This window comes from Clinocottus analis, unplaced genomic scaffold (assembly GCF_023055335.1).
Source record: "Clinocottus analis isolate CAN_PGR_092001 unplaced genomic scaffold, fCliAna1.0.p SCAF_13, whole genome shotgun sequence".
NCBI lineage: Eukaryota > Metazoa > Chordata > Actinopteri > Perciformes > Cottidae > Clinocottus > Clinocottus analis.
The window spans coordinates 6533372-6555595 of NW_027175854.1; the positions used below are offsets into that span (position 1 = coordinate 6533372).

The window sequence follows — 22224 nt, forward strand, 5'->3', positions numbered from 1 at the left end:
GGCGGAAAACACAGAGGAAACTTGTTTCTATGGGCTGTTTTCTCTCCGCGGGGAAGATGTCGTTGAGAGTTTAAAGTTGACGAAGTAGCGACGGTTGTGAAGCGGCTTTATTCCTCCAGATGAGAACCGGGGAAAATATATGTATATTTTTTTCCCCCCACCTCTTCTCCCCGAGATGCTCGTGAGTTAAAGGCAACCGTTCTAACACGTAGTAGACGGCTGCCTAACGGAGGGTGGAGCCAGGAGCAAGTTCAGTCAAGTCTCTGAATTCATACATGGAAATAAAACCCACATAGCTCCGTCATTTGAGTACTGCATCCTCCTGTTATGCAGGCTGCGGACACGTCATGTCCTCAAAATACACATTTAAATGGCTATTTATCATATCATGATATATGTTTTTATTCAATGCAATCCTATATATATATATATATATATATATATATATATATATATATATATATATATATATATATATATATATATATATATATATTACACAAGTGCACGTATTACGTTGGGTATTATCTTGCAGTTGTACTGCACAATGTAACTTAAATACAAAGTCGACAATGTATGTTTTAGATTGTTTTCCTTCTCTATCATATCTCTCCAGTACAGAGATCATCCTTAGGTTTGCTATTTCCTTGTTTGTGTCTAAAGTTTTTTCTCTCTCTACATTTCAGTACACACACACACACACACACACATATATATATATATATATATATATATATATATATATATATATATATATATATATATATATATATATATATATATATATATATATATATATATATAACACATGACATATTCCAAAAAGCACATCTGTCCTCTCCCTTATCGAAACACACCGAATATATGAAAACTGTCTCCCTTTACAAAGGAATTTTCTAACAGCCCCAAGTATCAAACTAGTTATGCAAATAAGAATGCATGTAAGAATAAATAAATAAATACTATTGGCCTAAATATGTGCAGTTTCGGCATTGTATTGCAGCCTACGATGCTATTTTCGTTTAAATTAGTATTGCATTGTATTACTCTTTTGCTCCAATATATGCACAGGATGCCAAACTACGAAAACTAAGCATTACAATGCAATGTAATATAATATAGTAGGATATAATGTTAGATAATATCATATCATATATATTAAATAAAATATATAAATATTGTGAATTGACCCACTCCGGCCACTAGAGGTCACTATAACCCGTCAGGAGGAGTAGACAGCAGTTCTTCCTCCTGGCCGACAGGTGGCAGTAAAGCGACTTTCTCGTTGGATTCCGGTAACAGTATTTGCTTCCAGACAAAGAATGTAATAATTAAACAAACGCTACTCATCTGATGCGATATTCATGATAATTCATCAAACACTATTTGCTGCGTAACATAGTTGTTAGCCACCTCGTCGAAGCGGCCGACGGAATACATGAGGACGTTGCGATGAGCCGGAATGTATTAATTTATAGTATTTAAAAAAAAGAAAGAAGGTAAATATAAAATACATGGTAATGAACTGCCGCTTTGTTCTTGTGATGAGTTATGGTGTTTACCCGCAGACAGATGTGATGGGCGTGAAGGCTGATGATGCACACAACGTGTCCGTTTGTCCGCGGTGTTGGTTTGACTGTAGTTGAAGCGAAATGTAAAAGTTGCTCGTTCAAGTCCCTAAACCAGCTGCGTGTTGTTGTTCTGCAAGTGCTAACTGAAGCGGCTCTTATAGAGAGGTTGGCTCTGTTGTGTTTTGTATTATTTGGCACTATTTGAAATATTGCTGCTGTATTATAAAGTCGCCATGATTCATTGATTAATCAATATTAACAGAAAATGCACCGACCATAATGAACTGCTTTTTTTTAAATGGTAGAATAATCAGTTTAGTGTCAAATGCGAAGCATGTGCTGGTTCCAGCCTCCCAAATATAAGAACGTGAGGCTTTTCTTTGTCATGAGACGATAATGACCTCAATCTCGTTGTATTTCGATCTGTTGGTTGGACATACATTCATAAACAATGATGGACAGTTCCTTATGTATCAGCTGGATTGTGAGAGACTGCACACTAAACAGACAACTCTTTGCATGTGAGCACAGCTGGATATTAAATATAGTGAACCAACTGAAGAAAAAACATTTGAACGTGTTTCTGGTATAAAAAGTGAGTCGGTTGAAGTTAAAATGGTAACCGTTCATGGAGGGATTTAACTTTTGTCAGCCTTCACAGCGACTACACAATAATCCACCTATGGCTGAGAGGTGCAGACACTTTCCTCTCTCTCTCCTGCAGGTGTACATCATGTCCGACCCGGTTCAGACCACCTCCGACGGTCTCTGTAAGCTGGTCCGCTGGGCTCACAGCCACGGAACCATCTGCAGCCTCATCCCCAGCCTGCAGCAGCTCACCTGTGGTTCCCACGGTACCGCGCTGACACCTGAACCGGGTCTCCATGGTGGAAGTGTCCCCGTCGCCCTGTGGGGTTGTGCCGCTGGACACTCGTACCACTGGCCCCTCAGTGACCACGGCAACGGCTGTAGAGGTTCAGCAAATACCAGCCAGGGCCCGGAAAGGTTTGTTGGAGGCCGGCGGTCCAATAAGGTAAAGCCCAGATTTGAGGTACTTTGTCTATGTTCTCGTGTTTATTTGAGATATGCAGTACAACTGTAAGACTTGTATTCAAATGCAGTTCCAATTGGGCAATCCAAATGTTCAACTGGATATAGATTTCTGTATAGTAATAACAGTGATAACATGGTAATAACAGCGTTGACGCTCATACCCTTGCAGCCACAAATGTCTAATTTAGACTTACTTAGGCTTATTAAAGGCATCTACATGTGGCAGTGATTGGTCTTTGTTTCTAATTTCTACACTGTCCACCAGAAATCAGTTATGAATACATGTGTTGCAAAACAAACTATTGAGTTGCAGAAATGATTGATTCAGTTTTCATTTGCCGTCTACCCAAGTGTCTTCTCTAAAAGAGCCACACTTTTTGAAAAAGCAAGATATTCTGTTTACTTTAGAAAGCTCATCCCAAGCCACAGAAGACATTACACAGCTCTTCTTGGTAGAACGCCCCTTTTTACGTTTCATACTGTTCGTTAAACTCTGTTAGCGTCACATGGAGACTCCCATCTTTAACTTTAATTCCTCATCTATTTCCTCTTTATTACCTTCCAGGTGACAGGGAAGGCGCCATGTGACCTCTGCTATAGCGAAGCAGCATCCGAGGGGGAGGAGTTCAGCAGCCGGCTGTTTGACATGGCCGGGTGTGATTCGTCGGCCACGGATGAAGACGGCGACTACGAGCCCCGCCCATCCAGGAAAAGAGGCGGGACACTGGGAAGAGCAGTAACCAGGAAGAAGGTCAAGCAAGAAGCGACCTCGGCGGATGATCATGACGCTGCTGCCAACACGGCGAGCACGGGGCCGGCAGTGACGGACGCTAGCTATGTGTCACAGGCTTGTCAGGCCCCGAACACACACTCTCCAATCACGCACACACTGTTGCCGATGAAGGCTCTCCCACGGGGCCCTCAACCACTGCAAGAACAGGATCCGAGTTGGGAGAGATTAGAGGACCCAGAGATGGAGCTGCTAGGAGGAGGAGGCAGCTGCACGACGGAGAAGGCTGCAGGTATGGCTTGGTTGTGAGGCTTGAAAATACCTTTAGTGACAGAGCCTATGTGTTTTAAATGGATTTAGTTTGAATGTCATGGGGAGGTTAATTAAAATGTCCCAATGGTGTCCCATCTTTGTGACAAAAGGATAAGCAGATGTTATGATGCTGCATTTGACTGCACTGCGATATTCAGCAATAATTACCTTTGAGTATATTGTAAATCAAGAAAAACTAGACTCCTGCATCTCCTCTTAGCTCAGAAAATCTAGCGTGATTCAACAGAGGCATATCCTGCACAGCGAAGCAACCCAAAACAGGAAGAGGGACTTATCAAAAAGAGGGTCTAACAATATCAGCAAAGTGTTTTAGGGATGGAGAGAAAATTAAATGCAATATGTTGTAAGGGTTTTATGGCATTTTTGCCCAATAATAATAATAAAAACGGCCTACCCCAGCTTTAATTGGAAATAAGTTAAGACACAATAGGATATTAATATTGTTAACACTGTATTGTTTTATGATAATAAAAAAAACAATACGTAAAATATTTTTTTACCAAATATATATGTGTGCTTGCATCCAACTGTCTGGCTTCCTGTTTCTTTTCGCGTACATCTGCAGGGGAGCAGAATGAGCTGGAGAATCTGCACGTGTTACTTTGTGCTGAGCGCAGCCGGAACCAGCAGATGACGGAGATCATCTCCGGTCTGAAGCAGGACAAAGAGCTGCTGCAGAATGAACTCACGAAGAAAGCAGAACTCATCTGTGACTTCCTGCAAGACAAACTGCGGCCAGGTAGAAAATGGAAAATGGCAGCTTAACAGTGTGTTGGCACTTTAAGATAACAGATAAGATAACATTTGTTCGTAATAGTGATACAAATATTGATCAAATAAATGCAAAAAGTAAAAAAAATAGTACTGAAAATATCTGCAGTAAAACAAGTTAAATAAACGATCAGCAAATTGGTAAACATCAATATTCAAATCAAAATGAAAACACCATTGAAAAAATACCTTCTATTAATTTGAACTACAGTACTGTTGCTAACATGTTAATTTTGCCGCACTGTTTGACTGCATGGGTCTCTTAGTCAAATTCAGAGTTAACTTTTCTTTTTCTGGTTCTAGAGAAGAGGTGGCCTTGCTACTCTAATCCGATGGAACCGGGAAGTTCACAAATGCCCTGTTCTGACGATGTGGCTGGGGTCGATTCCCCGACCATCTTTGACTCATTTGAGGAAATGGAGCTCCATCCTCTGGACCGCCACCGGACCCCGAAGAGCAAGAGGAGCCGGGACGGAGAAAACACCCGCGTTCGGAGTAAGGATACGACGTCACACCGGGTTTAAAAGCACCCATATAACAGAAGGAATTGTTGATCCTGAATACGGCATTCATTTGACTTTGTACATGTACTGATGTGTCTCTCCTCTCCAGTGAAAAACGTGGTGGGCGTAATAGCGCGCTACATGGCAGCCCTCCAGGAGTTTCGCTGCAGTGTTTCCATGAAGGTGGCCTTTGACCGGGTCGGCGTGGACCGCAACACAATTTCCCGCACGGCGGCCATAGCTGAGCTCAGTCTGGCGGCTCCCGAGGTGTTTCACGCTCTGGCGCCGTGGGACGAGAAAGAGGAAACGCTGGCACATTATGCCCATCGCTGCCGACAGGCCATGGATGACAACACGAAGGCCAAGATCAAAACCATGAAGGCAAAAGGCGAGCTACTGCCCATAGTGTCAAAGTGACGAACCGTACTGATTGAATCAGAAAGTTACAGTGAATAATTCTTGTAGGCCTACGTTTAAAATGGAAGCTTCAATTTTACTGTTAGACACTGCGCCATTTGAGTCTGTGATCCTATGTTGCATGGGTTGTTTTGTGGTCTGCCAAACAGTTTTACAATAAATCCACTAAAACAGTGAGCGTCATGAAGTTAAGCAAGTGTTCTTTTGTTTTAGAAAAGCTAAAAACTGGAATAAGTAAAAACTCAGGACTACTGTTCTATATCCTATAATGTAAACATAACTATGGACCATGCTTCTAAGCACTACTTTTTAAATTACAAACTGAAATTCTCTCTCTATACATCTACAATTGAATGTAACATTTTTATTGTCCAAATATTGACACACATCCATTTATGTAAAAACCCTGACCAAATGTGCATGTTATGGATCGGTGTGGTGAAAGGCAACAGAGCATGATGGCATTTACAGAATGTCTGTGATAACGTCTTTGTCCCCCTGCACAGCTCCACAGGATGTTTCACAGCTATCTGGAACCTTCTTCCGACTCTTATGAGAGCTTTTCTAAATTCAGCAGACAGCTTGTTGGTCTGGAAAATGTAAAAAAAAAAAAAATGAAAAAAAAGAGAGACAGATTCACACTCCCCTGAGATTGTTTACGACGCGTCTAACAACTGTCCATTAATCAAAGACTTAAAAGAGGGTCTGTGGGAGACATGTGGGTCGGGTGTGCACTGTGGGCTGTTTGAATGCTTTGTGTCACACCGGGCAGCAGGAGGACGACGAAAGGTAACAAGGTCAAGACTCTGGCTCCAGGCGTGGAATGACGGGGAGGATGAGGTTCCCGAACGAAGAATCTTGAGTGATGAAGAAGCCTGATGAGTGTGTGTGTGCATGCTGCAAGAGAAGACACAGTTAGGCAAAGGTTTGTGTTAATTCAGACTAAATTCACATTTTTTATCATTTAATTAATCAAAACACAGTTCAGCAATAGAGGTGGCGGTAGCTTGCTCTTGCTACATTTTGGACAGACCTGGGCTAGATGTTTCCCTTATTTCCTTTTTTTTGCTAAGCTAAGCTAACCACCCTGTGGCCACTGCGTTTGCCAAAATAATTTCCAGGACTTTTACGCCACCTTAAAAGATGGAGCACCAGCACCAGTGCAATGATTCTCAGGACGCTTTATATTCTGGGAGATGTTTCATGTTGTCCTGACACCTCTTTCTCACTCAAATAATGATTTTCACACCTCTATTTAAGCCAGTATTGAACTTGTATTCAACAATGACTTGGTACAGGTGTCCTCCAAAATGCTTCATGCATCAGTCAGAAAGTGCTAAATTAACTCTCGAAATCAGTCTAAAAAATCAAGACGCCAATCACAGGAAATCAGTGACACACACTGAAAACCTAACTGGACATTTACTCTCAACAACTATATGCATGACTACTATGTGACTAAAACAACATAAGACATGGGATTAGCAACTGGAGTATTGATAGGTCGTCGTAAAACTTGTGTAAAATGACATGGAGATGTGATTTGTGTTTGACTGTCCCACCTGCAGTGCAGCTTTCTGCTGAGCAGCAATGTGCTGCTGTTCTGCGTTATCCCTGAACTCCTTCAGACTCGGTCTGGATAGCGAGATGCTACAGAATGAGAAGGAGCAGAGGTGGGAACACAACAATATAAATAATATTGATATACATACTATGGATATGGATTCACTATCACAATGCTTAACCCCTCCATAAAAAGGATTGAGACTCCTGTTACCCTGCTCCATGGCTGGATACCATCCCTACCTAGCTCCGGGAGTGCTCAAAAGACGTTTCCTTTCCTTCTCCAGCTCGGCCAGAATCGCCACCCGTGTCTTGTTTGGGAAGGCTGGATGGTTAAAAAAAAAAGAAACAAACAAAGACAGTAAGGGGAGACAAAGGGATGGAACAACATGCATCAGCTTACATTACTTTATGCATCTAAAGACAGGCAACATTTTGAGTAACACAAATATATACATGTATTTCTTGTCTTGAATTAAGTAGATGGCAGATGAGTAGAGCTGAGCAAAGGTGGATCATTATAAACATATAGACTTTTTTCAGCTTTTATGTGGGAGCTAAACTAATGTACAGAAGCTGAAAGACAATTAAAGCCAGACATTTGTCCTCAAGGGGAACCAGAGAGCAAAATGTTTCCGGGGGGCAGAATTTGTAGCTACGCCCCTGGAGTCACAGCGCGATAAAGACAAAGACCTCAATATTAAAAACGTTTGTCCCGAAACAAACCAATTACCTTGTCCTGGAGGATTAGTAGCCATGTCTGTGCAGGTAGCGAACTTTTGTGTAACGAACTACACAAAGGATTATTAGCTAATGGTTCACGTTTTATGTGTGTGTTTCTTTCCACCCAGCTAATGTTGCACTGGTGGATAACGGACAACGATAAAAGTCCCCCTGGGTGATATCCCTTGAACTGGACCTGGATAAACTACACAGGACTTGCTGTTGTAACAGTAACGTTAACAGAAAGTTTAAAATAACGATAAAACTCTTGCTTATGTACGGGTGATGAGTCGCATTTTACTTCTTGAAACCATGAACCGGTTTGTCAGATAGGTAGGTTAGATAGTAGCAAAAAGACAGGAGGTATCACTCTCTTGTATTTCCGGTAATCAAAAGGGTGATACAGAGGAACAATGAAAAGGCACGAAATACTAGTAAACGTGCATGATAATTTGTATATACCTACAAATAACCAATGTGCAAATTGGAATTTAAGTATACATCTAAAAATTAAAGCACACATAACTAATAGCACAAATGATACATTTTACACCTGACTATTACACACTTTATCAATACATTTGAGGATGAGTGTTCAATCTTGCCTGTGTGAGTAATAGTTTGATAAACATAAAGTTTTTATATAAGGTCTAGCTGCTCGCATTTTTTTCCTGGGCTTCTTTAGCGGAGTGAGTTTGCTCAGTTCTTTTGACACAATGGCTTTGTGATAATGAATGTGTGCCAAACAACCCAAAAAACTGCTAAAAATAATAATTAATTTGTATTTGTGTTTTCTGCATTTTATGTTGTGCTATTGTGCAAGCTTAAAAGCGTAGTTAAAAAATGAACAGGTTCGCGGCTTCAATAACAGTGAACCTGTCTTTCTAATAGACGATCTTTAGAATTCAATTCGTTGCCTGTTCTCACGTGATGCATGTGTTTACATCCGGGTTCGTGTAGTTTAACTTCCGGAGCTGCGCAATGGGAGTCAGCTGACAGTAGTAACCAACCAGCGGGTGTAACATACTGAAGAGACGCTGAACGGATAGAAAAAAAACCTTCCTCTCTATACTTTCCGTATCAACGGCGGAGAACCGGACAGACGTTATCCCCAGATAACCGGCCACGTCTTCCCGCCTTCCGCAGGATGAGTGTCGGTGCTCCGAGAGCTCTGGCCAGCTCGGGGCAGAAGCCCATCGCGGAGATCCTCCACCCGCTATCCGCCGCCGAGGAGCAGCTCTCCGTCACCGTCACCGTCGAAGGGGACAAGGTAGGGTCGCTGGGGCTGTTCTGAGACCAGTTTGAGACAGACCGAGGTGATGGAGAGAGGAGGACGGCACACCAAACTACTGTATAACGTTACACCAACCTGTTTTCAGTCTGGTCCCAGTACTTGTGGCTAAACCCATCAAATAAGTAGGAGCAAAGTGATGGAAGTTTAACGGAGGAAACAGGATACACATCCCTTTTAAGCCTGGCTGAACCCTTTAAGTCCCTGTTTCATGAACGCCATATTTCATAAACCAAAATCAGTGTCTTAGCGAGCTCACGTTATATCTCGTCAAATGACTTACGTTTGCTGTACATCAATTAAAACAAACACACAGAGAAAATAATAAGTGACGGGAAGGATCTCCCCAATGCTCACAAATGACACAAACGCGAGGTCACCGTGTTCAGACCTTTAAACTGGATGATGTGTTTACACGTGTTGCGTTATAGTGACTCCTGTTTACACATATTCTTGGTTAGATTTCTCTCGTTCCACTTATTGAAAAGGGACCTGACATCTGCAAGCAAGGATGAACCAAACAAAACAAGCGTAGGTTCTTTCTGTTGTTTTACTGAAAAGTGACAGTTTGGTTGTGCAGTTGTTATTGGCAGTATGAGATGCTGTGATGCAGTCTTACTTTTTCTTTGTTCATTTATGAATAGTCAGAGACAACCAGAGGAAAGAAGAACCTCCACACTAATTGAAAATGTGATGCCTGTTTATGCCATAGATCGTATAAGGCCCAGGGCCGAGGAGGCAATGGTTCTGGTCTGTTAGCACAATATTCAAGCCGTCTGTCAACACGCTTCAATAAAAGTAGATGGAAATTTAGATTATGTGGCTTGGGAACAAGTGAGTTATTCTTTGGTGTGGTTCAGATTTTCTTTCAAACCCATTTTTTCCAAACCCTTTTTACTAGAACTCATAGACATACTATGCAATATTTTTCACTTATGATGTTCTTATCTCATTTCAGCAGAGGTTGGGTTCATTTAGTAGGCCCCTTTCACCGGAGATATGTTTGAAACAGTCTCAAATGGTCAAATTAATAAGGGCTGAGTTCCGTTGAGCTGCTTCGGTTTCGGACACGCTGGCTCGTTGTCCCACCTGGACCGCCTGAACACAACAGAGCCATCATTAATGTCATGCGTAACACCTGTGGTCTCCCCACTCTGACCAGTAAAAATGTCTGCTGAGAAAGCAGCCAATTTAGATGCTTATGTGGACATGGCAAGCGACCACATACACGTTTTTCAGCTTTTTCTCAGCAAAATCTGTCCAATATGTTTTGAATTAAGCCCTGAAAAGCAACACGTATGCCTAATCACAGATAATACGAGAAGCAGAACACCACGATATATCCCTTCCCGTACTACACGATGATGATAATTATTACATTCATACATTCCCCCAACTTGCATGACAACCATCTAACCCCCCCCCCCCCACACACACACACACACACTATAATATATAATATTTTCAGATTCTTTCCTCACTGTCTGTGTGAGTGTGGGGTGTGAGGGTGTCCTGGTTGTTCATTCACAGTGGTGTAATGATGCAACGCAATGCAATTATCTGAACTGTGATTACCGGTGCAGGTTTGCACCACAGTGTAAAAAGTGCATATGTACAATGTCAGCATCTTGTCTGTGTGTGTGTTTCGCTGTCTATAGAGTTGGCAGAGAGAGAGGTGTAAATACAATGTGTGTGTCAGAAAAAGTGCTAAAGGTTGAACATTAGCTTCTTTCCCACACTTGCACCATAACCTGGAACAAACGGGTTCCTTCCTCGTGTGAGGCGATCTGAACCTGCTCTGGTGAAAAGTGTTCACCAGATAAAATGTGGATGTACAGGTTGTTCTAGTGAGGTTTTTTTTAAATTTTGTTTTTATTTTCAGACCCAGTTTTTATGACGCTGCCCTGCTGACTCTTTGTTTTGCCTACCTTCCTGGTGCAGTGGTTACATTTTAACTTATTTTTTATTTATTTTAATTTTGCACTTAACCTTCTGTTGCCTGCAGTCCCGGCTGTTTGCTAAACAAGATCTTCAGAGTCCCTTTTTAAGTGTGCGGCAATAGCGTATATCAATCCATTGTCGAGATGTGCTTTTCTTATATCCTTTGTACACCACAGGTTGTCCCTTCATTGTCGGTGTAACACTTTCCACAGCCTCCACTTTTGTCCAGTTATTTTCTTTTTATAGCTTTCTTTTGAGTGCTCTCGCTGTGTTGGGATGGAGCCTGCAGGGCAAATGTGTTGTTCGCTCTCTACTTGCTGCTATAGAAAACACTGAAAACGTGAAATTGATAGAACAAGTACGACGGCACATATTTTACACCAAATGATGTGCCATTAATGGAAGTGTGTCATCTTGGAATAATCTATAGTTTCCCATCAGTTTGATAGTAATATTAATCTGAACAGATACTGCACATAACAGGCAAACGTATCTGTCTTTTATGAAGTAGTCATCATCTGTTAATGGAGAAAAACAAGCTAACATTCTAACAGTCTCTTACAAAATACAATAAAACAAAATGAAATCTTTTTTTTTTGGTTTGTTGTCAATCTAGAGTTGGTTTAGCAAGCCATTTATTCCCCACAGTTGGATTTTTTTTTGTTGCTTTAGGGCTGTAGAAAAGTATGCCCAGTCCACAAATGCTGCATTTCTACGCCCCCGTCCATCATTCAATTAGAGCGCTGGGAGTCGTGTCAGACGATGTGGGGTGTGTAAGCGGCAGCAGCCTCAACAAGAGCCCCATTGAAAGATTGAAACAACTGCATCGCCATCGGCCGTCAATCTATCAGCTCTTTGTTTTGCAGCGTTTCCCATCGCGGCATCTGAGTTCGATGTCACTATTTGTCTCTCTCCGCGCAGGAAGCGGGGCTGACCAACGGCACGCCGGTCGAGACGTCGAGTCCCGCCTCCACGTCGTCGCTGTTCAACAGGCTGCAGCTGGACGACGATCTGGATGCAGACGTCCGGGACCCCTACGTCGAGACGGCAGAGACCCGGGACCTTTTTGTCACAGTGGACGACCCAAAGAAGCACGTGTCCACCATGGAGACCTATATCACCTACAGAGTCTCCACCAAGGTCTGCTATTGGCTGGTGTCATGGTAACACTTTGCTTTGTGATAAACTCATGGCGTCATAGTATTTTTTTTTTTCACTATATTTTAGCCAACCTTTTTTCAAAGCACACAATTGATATATCTGCAGCATTTGGAGTAGGTAATCATCCCATGGAGAATTTAGTCTTCCTTTTATTATTCCTATTTTCTCTTATTCATCATGTTTTGTTGTGTTTCATGATTGCATAAAAGAAAAACACTCTCCTTGATATTCAAGGCAAGTTTTTTGTTTTGTTTTTCTTTACCAAAGTGCTATGAGCTGGCTGATGAAAGAGAATTTTATTTTACTGTGCTGTAATCTAAATACACACACAATGAGTATTTAATGGGATCAAACATGCAAAACTACCGCTGTGGTGGATGGAGGTAAACCACCTTGTGGTATTGGTTTGAAACTGACTCACTTTAAGCCGTTGTTTACCCCCCCCTCCAGTTCTACACAATGCCACCATGTGCCACCGACAGGATTGGAAAGTTACAGCAGAGGCAGCGGTTTTAAACTCCAGACATGCAAATCTCAACGTCTTTGGGCACAGATTGTAACCCAGGGGTGATTGAACAGATGGGCCTCTAACTAGGAAGTCACGTCTTGCCATAAAAGACGTATATTCCACAGGGCGGATGCATTCAGAGACCTATGTTTACCGAGTTCCATCCTTCACATCTGTCTGCTAGTAAACCGAGCGGCAGCTCTCCGCGGCACCACTTAGCCCGACGGGACTACATTTTGCTCTGACCTTCAGCGGGGAGTCGTCGCTTTGGAGTAATGAAAGAGACGGATTCAGAGGGCGACACTGCCAGGAGCTGCCGGGTCGCATCGCGACGACAGTTGCTATGTGCGCTCTGGTGCTTGGGCTCAGAGGCCGTGGACAAATATCGCAGCCCACTATGAACACAGAGTGTTAATTAAGAGCATGGTGGGGGTTGTCTTTTTCACACAGTATTGTCAGAGAGAATGTGTTTGTGTCAGCTAGGTTTCAAGGTCAGTTAGCATGTTCAGTTATCCTAAACTGGCTGAGATGTCGAGAGACACGCCCGCCCTCCAAACTAATGCGTGCTTGTGAATTGTGTCCTCAAGTGCAGTCTTCTTTTAGGAGGTCATTAATATACGGTGTCCTCCGAGCTAACGAATCAAATGTGTTTTGTGTGCGTTTTTCTTTTTTTCTTCTTCAGACCTCACGGGTAGAGTTTGACCTGCCGGAGTACTGCGTGCGACGACGATACCAGGACTTCGACTGGCTGAGGATCAAGTTGGAGGACAGCCAGCCGACCCACCTCATCCCTGTAGGTCAAATGAGCCACAGCGCACGCTAACGTCCTGGTTTCCGCTGAGAAGCGCCTTATTTACTTCACTGTTTGCTTCTCCTCTTTCCTCCTCCTCGTCCGATCTCTCGCTTCATCTCCAGCCGCTGCCAGAAAAGTTTGTGATGAAGGGCGTGGTGGATCGTTTTTCAGAGGAGTTTGTGGAGACGAGGATGAAAGCTCTGGACAAGTTCCTGAAGCGGGTTGCCGACCACCCCGTACTCTCCTTCAACCCTCATTTAAACTCTTTCCTAACTGCCAAGGTGAGATGACGCAAAGTCGCACAGTTCACCATTTTAATTTTAGAAAAAAGCAAACTGGATTTTTTCACTATAATCAACACACAGACACGTTCAGGTCGGTCAGTGCTTCTCCTGTCACATGCTTGAGCGCAGTTCATTTAATTACAAATAATCCCAGCAGCGCTTTTTCAGTAATATGCAGAACCAGAAAATACGGGCCCTCTGCTTCCTTTTGCGTGTTGGAGCTACTTAGAAACATTTAGTTTCTAAGTAGCTGAGACAAAAGACAAGACTTTATTGATCCCAGCAGAGAAATAATATTGTTGCAGCAGTAAGATAATTGGATTCAGAAAGAGAGAAAGTGGAGCATAAGCATACTACAACCAACATTTCATGTAAAATGGGTGACAATAAAATACTAGCTAATAAAACCACGATAGCAGCTGTGGGGTTCTTTTTAAATGCACCTTTGACAATTTCAGCACATTCATTGTAGGAAAAGAATGTGATATTAACATCTGTGGATTAGATTATGATTTAAAATTGGGATAAATTGGGTAATTTTTGTGTTTTACATCCAAAACTAAACAAGTTGTATTGCTCTGCGACCATACCGCTTCATACCGACGTAATCGGATGAGGCCTGTTGTCACTGTGTCTGCAGGACCTGAACAAGCGTCAGGGTCTGGCCCTGCTGACCAAGGTGGGCGAGTCGGTGAAGCACGTGGCCGGAGGCTACAAGCTGCGGGCGCGGCCGGCCGAGTACTGCGCCATGGGAGAATACCTGGACACCTTCAACCAGAAACTGGGAACCATCGACCGCATTGCTCAGAGGATCCTCAAAGAGCAGTCGGGTACCAGATATATCATAATAAGATCGCCTGTATCGCCTGGAGGTTGCTGATGGATTCTTCTTTTATATATTTAGTTTAGGGCCTTTTGGCTTTATTGGACACTTTTTAGTTCTATTGGAACTTGCAAAGGGACCTTTAGTTGCATATCATACCTCTCTGTATGCTGAGTCATCTTTTCAATGTTATTGAGGGACAAGCAGGCTTGAAAATGGTTATAAACCAGTTAATTGATTTGATGGTAATTTTGCAGTGAAGTGAGGGATTAATACAAAGAAAAAAATGTGAAAAGAATAGTAATTAATTAAATGCATAATTGGCTAAATTAAAACTACAATAATAAATACAAACTGCAATAATACTTTTATCTCAGTTACTAATTATCTTCCCTCATGGATGAACGTTGCGTACTGTAGAAGCCCTGGGTTGGGACCAGCACTTCCTGGCGAGAGAACTGAAGCCACTTCTTCATAATTACTTGGATGTATTTTAGGCACCAGGAAGCGACATTTTGAAACCGTTATGTACGCTGCTTGCAAATGATCTCAAGTAGTAGTCCGTATACTCGAGTACTACCTACTGGCAGATATCTGTCTCTTCGAAGTTACATTGTGCTTGTGGTTAGCTCACGACAAGCAATCGTTCCGTCTCCACTCGGGCGGCTGAAACTAGATTGTGTGAATTTATCTGCAGTATTGATTCAGCGCTGTGTGTTTGGTCAGAGCGGAAAAGCCACAGACCTTTGGCATCGCAGGTGCATGGTTGATGAGTGCAGTCTTAACTCATGCATGACATGTGATCTTGTAAATACCTGACATCTGCCGTGTGAGACGATGTCACCATCTGTTCGGGGGTTTTGATGTGATTTAGTCAGAGCCTTGAGAAAGAGCCTTGTTTCCACATTATTCCTCGAGATAAGGTGGAAACTCAGAACTGTCGATGAGCTGACGCAGAGTGTATATATATATATATTTTTTTTTAAAAAGCAAATGCCGTGCAGGCTTTACTTAGCAGCCCAGTGTTTAGCGATCACCCTCATGTGTAATTTAGCAATCCAGATTTTTCCATTGAACATGCCAATCCCTCCATATCGCCTGTGAGGAAGGAGAGAAAGTTTAGCTTTAATTTGGTCTTCCAGTCCAGCAGTGTAATAAAGTATTTTCTGCTCAGCCTCGAAACCTAGACACAGATTATCCACAGGTCATTAAGAAGTATGAAAAAGGCAAAAGAATCTGAACTGTATAAAGAAAATAAGAGCATAACTCGTCTTTATTTCCTGTCTAACCACCACTTTGTTCTTCTTCTTCTTCTTCTTTCTTAAACCCAACTAGAATACCTGACGGAGCTTCGTGAGTACGGCACCGTGTACTCCAGCTGGATGGGATCAGAGGATGAGCTGCGGCGCCCCCTGGAGGGCGTGGGCGGCTGCGTCACGACGTGTTGCGGCGCGCTGGAGGACCTGGGTGAGGGCATGAGCCAGGACTTCCTGCCCGTACTCCGAGAGTACGTCCTGTACATAGAGTCCATGAAGGTGAGCGGGACGAGCGATGTCACACAGGACATTTAGTTTAGTTCTGTTAGTGTTCTAACGAGCTGGATGCACGACAGCAATTCAACCTGGTTGCCGTTAGTTTACAACCCAGAACAGACGTAAAACAGTATTTATAGATTTTTGTAAATATGTAGTTACTCTGAATTTGATGCCACCAACACGTTTTAAAGAAGTTGTTACAAGCAAGAATTGGAAAGAACCGTTTCACACGCAGCTAAAAAAAAAAAATGTCTCCCAGCTTTGAGCTGCTCCTCTGTTTCTTTTTGTTTGAGAATAGTGCACATTAACACCACAATGAACACAAAATAACACAAAATAAAACAGTTGATGTTTTGTGGTTGATTACAGAACGTTTTGAGGAAGCGAGACCAGAGCCAGGCGGAGTACGAGGGCCGACTAGAAGCAGCCGTATTACGAAAACAGGAGGACAGAACGCCAGTAAGCCTCCTCCTTCCTCTCAATCCCAATCTGGAGCTCCTACCTCACACACACACAGGCCTTAACATTGCTGTGTTGACTGTTACCATTTTCGAGAGTATCTGTAGTTCCCGTCACAGTATTACTTTCTGTCAGGAGTATAGTATTACATTGGAAAATGGAAAAAATGAAATATGGCTAATCTTTTAGAAATGCAATTTTTTAGTGCTTATTGAATTTTGCTGGATATCTTTAGTCCCGATGCCGTACTACATAAACAAAAAAGTTCTGGGTTTTAGAGGGAGAAGTGGTCAAAGTCTTCTGTCACTTTGTTAAACTTCTCATATCTCTAACACAACCCTCTCCTCCAAAACCCCCCTGCACCACCTAGACCACCCGGTTGCAGCCTGTAGTTGTGTGTAATGTTCCCTGAACGCCCCTGTAGCCGTAGCTTTCTCTGTTTCGCCGTAGATGCCGCTTGAGGTGGAGAAGTGCCAGGACAAAGTGGAGTGTTTCAACGCTGACCTGAAGGCCGACTGGGAGCGCTGGCAGAGCAACAAGAGACAAGACTTCAAACAGCTTCTCACCGGCATGGCCGACAAAAACATCAACCACTATGAAAAGGTACGCAGGCTGCTGTAATGACATTAAAAGGACCTGGACTTTAAATCTCCGTGGGAAGACGTGATTGTCTTGTAATCATTGATCCAAACACTTTCATACAAGAGATTCAAACAGAAACGGATCATATTCTCTGTATCGAGTGAGCGCTTCAGGGCTCCGATGTGGACGTTTTGACATCGGAGCTGTGGCCAAAGCACAGACCTCTGACGGCTGTTTTTTCCCGAGCCGACAAATTGTGATTCTGGTGCCATTATGATACCCGAGAGGCCAACATATTGTTGATACAAACATTTTTTTTGACACAATCTTATTCTTCACATAAAGGCGAACTGTAGAAATAATTCAGTTGTTACTTAAAAAGCGTAGTATTGAGTCAGACCCCGTTTCTCATAAATCTGCGAACTATATTTCAGATGTCAGGTCCATAGTAAACACCTATGATAAGAAAACAGTTCAATAATCTGGTGCAGGGCGGCTCTAACAAGTAACTTTTTGTTTTGTAGTTCTATTCAATCAAATTCACAGACATCCCGCCCACTCCTGACACGGCAGAGTCCGATGGCAACCTAAATTGTTCGCATCGATTGATGTTTTATTGCTCGCCAGACGCTAGCCAGCTTTGCTGAGATTGATTTGGTACAAATTACTTGTGGTAATGTCCCACTGTGCAAATAGTGAGCTGAGTTGGTTTCAGTCATCAATAATGGAATAGTGATGTCAGAACATTCAGCTCTTTTAGCGCCATGAACATACTAATCCCGAGTCCTCTTTCTCTGAGACCGAGACAGGAAAATGTAAAAATATACAGTCGTTCCCGTTCCGAGACCCAAGCAGTGGTCTTGAGACCGAGACGGATCTCGAGTACACTGGCAGTCCTTGTTTACCAAATCGAGCTTTGTTTAGTTCCGCACAAACACAAAAGGCCGCTTGTCTTCGCAGGGCGGTGATGGAGGCAACGACTGCCCCGGCTGCAACTTTATTGAACATGAAAGTAAGACCGAAATGACTCCGTTCTACGGGTAGCTCTCGGCTACTTTTTATTTAGTCAAATTAGCTCTCGGGGGATTCAAATTTTGAAGACCGTTTGTAGTAAGCAGATCCAACAGAGCTGCTGAGTCTGCTGTTGACCTTTTCATATTCATCCGCAGTAGATTCACTGAATATGACGGCGCGTTAGTAAAAAAAAATATATATAAATATCATCCTGCTCTCACTGCCACAGTTACACACATTCACACCTGAGAGTTGCCCAGTACAACAACAGTCTGAAGCAGCAATATACAGTCCAATTCATTTCTCAAGGGCACTGAATGTCTTCAATTTCTCTCCCATATTTATCTCGTCACCCCAAACGAGATCCAACTAGTGACCTTGAATAGATAAATACTGTATTTACATGAAGCTACAACAGGTTAAATATGTCTCTTGTATTACTGCATCCACCTCTTTCCCTTCCTCTTCCTTTGCTCACTGTTTTCATCCTTCTCCACCCTCTGCAGTGCCAAGCAGGGTGGGAGTCCCTCATAACTCTCCTCCAGGACAAACAGACTGAAGACAAAACGAGCGAGACGAACTGAACCCCTCTTGCCGTTGGCTCTCTCTTTCTCACTTTCTCTCCCTCTCTCGCTCTCTCTGTATAACACACCCTCCCATGCCAAGGAAAAGGAACAACCAGCCAGCAGATTTGAATGCTGGACTTTGCCCCCTGCTCTCCAGGGAGATGATTGTGCAGAGAGGAGTCGTCTCTCTGAGATCTGACCTGCTAAGGAGGTAACAAAAGGTACATTCGTGGACATTGGAGAGACCTACTCTGTACAGACATTTTCCTTTTTCTACTTCACATTTCCAACTTGCAGTCGGTTGCCAATGCTGCAGGTGTTTTTATTTAACCGCGGTCTCAGAGAGGCACGCTTTCTGTCTGTTGCTCTTCATGTTCGCATTGAGCCAAAAGTGAAGGATAAGTCTTCGGCGACCAAGAAAACCGATAAGATCACGGAATGTTGCGCGAGTGTGAAGTATGAGGTCTTATTCCTTTTTTTCCTGTCAGGATGTTTTTTATGTAACACAAACAATACTCTTGCAATTCTCTTTCATCTCTCAAAGGCACCATATTGACTGTAAATTAGTATCCAACATCTTATACTTAATTTAAAGGGTCCTACCTGTTATTATTTTTTGCGGGTTTCAGCCCATAAACTCATGTTTGCCATTATTGTTGCCCTTTTTTTTTTCCAAGAGTTCATGAATCAGATTTTCCCTATCTTCCCCGCAACCATTGTTATCATGAATCATCTTATCATCTTCTGACCTTAAACGAACCGTGTCATCAGAACTTTTTCAACTTGTGTTGAATCAAGTAGCGCAAAGGCCTAAAAAAATGAGGTGGGGCAAGAAATGTCAAAAGGAAACGTCAATAAAAAAAAACTGATGAATAGACATGAAACAAAGCCAAAGGCAAAGTGTGGGCTTCCCCTTTTGCAGGGAAGTGCTTTTGTTTGGGGTCATTGTGTGCGTTTGTCGTAGCAGCACCACCTGGTGGTAAAGATGAAAATAGTTTCCATACTTTTGAAACCGTGGCTTCAGTGCATGCTACTTACTTCTGTTGGTTTCTCATGATATCACCTTTTTGTGTGTGTTTTTTTTGTTTGTTTTTTGCCAAGGCCATTTCTACCTGCTGGAGGGATTTCAGCTCTTCAAGGAAACCCTTAATGTTGGTTGATAATGCTAAAGGGCAGATTTACCCAAATAAAATTAAAACAAAGGGAGTTGAAAGAACAATTTATTGTCTTTTAAACAAATTAGTCAAATGTCATTTTCTTGCAGTAATCTGCCAAAGCGGTGCAAACCCCACCAGCTACTCCAGGAACCACATTCACAAAGACTGATTCGAGCTTTTGTTCATTTCATCGTACTACAAAAACTTTCATTGTTCCAACACGTGTCATGATCATTTTGTGTTTTGATGAGGAGTTTCTTCGGCATAATTGGATGTCTTTCAGCAACACGGTGCTGACTTGAGGTTTCGGGTCATGTGCTCTTAGGCCTCTGTGTTGTAGTCGTTCCTTTTCAATGTTCTGCGGTTCAAATTGTCCCTGAACGATCCTCGTGTCCACTTACTGAGCCTGTTGCCAAACGCAAGTGCTGTAAGACGGCGACGAGGAGGAACGGTGCCTGCTGGTGAACCAGATTTATTACGCTTCCGTTTGTCACAGTTGTATTCATCCCTCTTATTTTCCCCTTGAGTGTTTTAAAAGCACAAAGCAGATACCGTTTCTGCCTTCCAGAAGTCAGTGAATGCTTTTTTATGTATTATTCAGGCATAAAAAAAATGACGATTGACAGACACTGTCTGAGTCAGTGTGGTCCAGTGTCGACGCAGCCACAGCCGGCAGTGATGCTAAATGATGGTATCCACCCCCCGAAATATTAAAATCCCCTGCAAAGAGCCACAGCCAGAGAGGTTTAGAAACCGAAACAAAGCCTCTGTATCTTTCTCATAAAATGTACAGAATACCACCCAATTTTTTATCTGTAAACGACTGCTTTATTTCTACATTTTCCATCATTTTTATGTTCATTGTCCCAATATATTTTTTTAAATGGTCCATCCAAACCTCAAAGACAGAGTCATTGTTATTGAATTAGAAACAGCAGAGATTCAGACAAGAAATTGACCCGTTCTCGACCACTAGAAGCACTGGAGCAGTGGTTTTGTGTTTGTATCTCAACGAAACGCACAAAGACTGAATGTGGACATAACTTTGTTAGCAAACGCTTTGGAAACAGATTGTTTTATCAGACTTATCCGTTTAACCTTTTTAAAATGTGTTTTCATATTGGTACTCTGGACCCCAATAAGAAATACGACCGCAAGACGTTGGGTTTCTTCATTTTTCAGATTTCAATCATTAACTAATGTTCACTGTAACCCAAATACATTTTAATATATTGACTTGATGAAGGACAAAGGAAAAGTAAATGTAGCAAACCCAATACAAGTCTTAAAAATGCTTGAACAGAACATAAAAAGCGACTTGGGTCACTCGTTCCTCTTTTAGTTGTTTTATTTTCTGTTCATAGCTGAGCAATGTGAATTGTGGCAGTGTTTTTTTTTTTTTTTTTTTTTTAATAAAAGAGGCATTGGGCCGCCTGTAGACTTTCCTGCTCAGGTGAACTGACCTGAGCAGGAGAAGGGAGTTGAAATTTATTTTTGCTCTAATGACAATATACTGTATATTCAATATAACCAAATGTACAGCTGAATTATACGGTACAGCTGAGTCTATTTTTCTATAAAAGAAGCAGGGGATCATTGTTGGTTTTCCAATGTGTGTAAAGATGACAGCAACATATGAAGGGATTTTGGAGATGCATCTTGCATAAACAAAATATGAGCAATTAAACATTCATTTATTATTCGTTATGCTCATTGGAACCCCAACAATAGTTCTCCAATACATTTACTTCTCCTCACTGGTAGCCATTGTAAATCCCATCTCCAACTGTGTGCCTGCTGATTTACTTTTGCACTATATATGTCGCTCCAACTCCAACAAAAAAAACAACTGAATAAGCGTTTTTTTTCAGTTGCCAAATATGACAATTAACAATCTGGAGGCTTGACTTTGTTCTGTAATGTTAGGAAGGGCGTCGCCTGCGAAGCTGATTCAGGTCAAATCTCCAAATAGGGACGATTCTGGCTGCCACTATACAAGCCTGTAAACGAGGGAGTAAGAGCATTTTTTTTGTTTTTCTTTTAATATATAAATCAAATATCTCCGAGCCAAAATGTCCCCGTCTTTACTTCCTGTCTTAAATTCACACTTAATGAGAATCTGATCAGCAGAGCAAGATACATCTGATCAATCAAACCTGTATGAAAGGTGATACATCTGACTTGTTATGCAAATGCACATTTAGTTTGTCTTTTTTAAATTTCTGTTCCTCCCCAGTGTGTACTGTTTACGTTGTGCCCTTCTTGTACAGTCAGATGTTAATAACATCTTGTTGTAATTATAAATAAGCTTGTATATTGATGTCGTTTTGATGCAATTTATCTTTACCTCGAATGATTTTTTTGGATATATTGGACCAATAATAAAAAGAAAGAATGCGTTTGATACTTGTCTGCTAATGTCTGTTTTCTTTATTCTTCATTCAAC

At 42.1% G+C, this 22224-nt stretch overlaps 3 protein-coding genes across 3 annotated transcripts; 2 read left to right on the plus strand and 1 right to left on the minus strand.

Moving 5' to 3' along the window:
• The first annotated feature begins 1300 nt into the window (after window positions 1–1300).
• Window positions 1301–5570, plus strand: LOC137783528 (coiled-coil domain-containing protein 106). Its single transcript, XM_068573551.1, has 6 exons — window positions 1301–1499; window positions 2296–2604; window positions 3190–3646; window positions 4253–4426; window positions 4762–4953; window positions 5071–5570. The coding sequence occupies exons 2-6, from the start codon at window positions 2305–2307 to the stop codon at window positions 5376–5378; spliced, it is 1431 nt and encodes a 476-aa protein (XP_068429652.1). The 5' UTR covers window positions 1301–1499; window positions 2296–2304; the 3' UTR covers window positions 5379–5570.
• Window positions 5571–5722: 152 nt separating this feature from the next.
• On the minus strand, window positions 5723–8760 carry inip (ints3 and nabp interacting protein). Its single transcript, XM_068573553.1, has 4 exons — window positions 7675–8760; window positions 7185–7266; window positions 6941–7028; window positions 5723–6275 (listed from the first exon to the last, which is right to left on the minus strand). Exons 1-4 carry the CDS (start codon window positions 7697–7699, stop codon window positions 6177–6179), a joined length of 294 nt encoding a protein of 97 aa, XP_068429654.1. The 5' UTR covers window positions 7700–8760; the 3' UTR covers window positions 5723–6176.
• On the plus strand, window positions 8662–22161 carry snx30 (sorting nexin family member 30). Its single transcript, XM_068573552.1, has 9 exons — window positions 8662–8934; window positions 11818–12036; window positions 13248–13358; window positions 13481–13639; window positions 14283–14472; window positions 15801–16000; window positions 16370–16459; window positions 16910–17062; window positions 18562–22161. Exons 1-9 carry the CDS (start codon window positions 8812–8814, stop codon window positions 18637–18639), a joined length of 1323 nt encoding a protein of 440 aa, XP_068429653.1. The 5' UTR covers window positions 8662–8811; the 3' UTR covers window positions 18640–22161.
• Window positions 22162–22224: the final 63 nt, after the last annotated feature.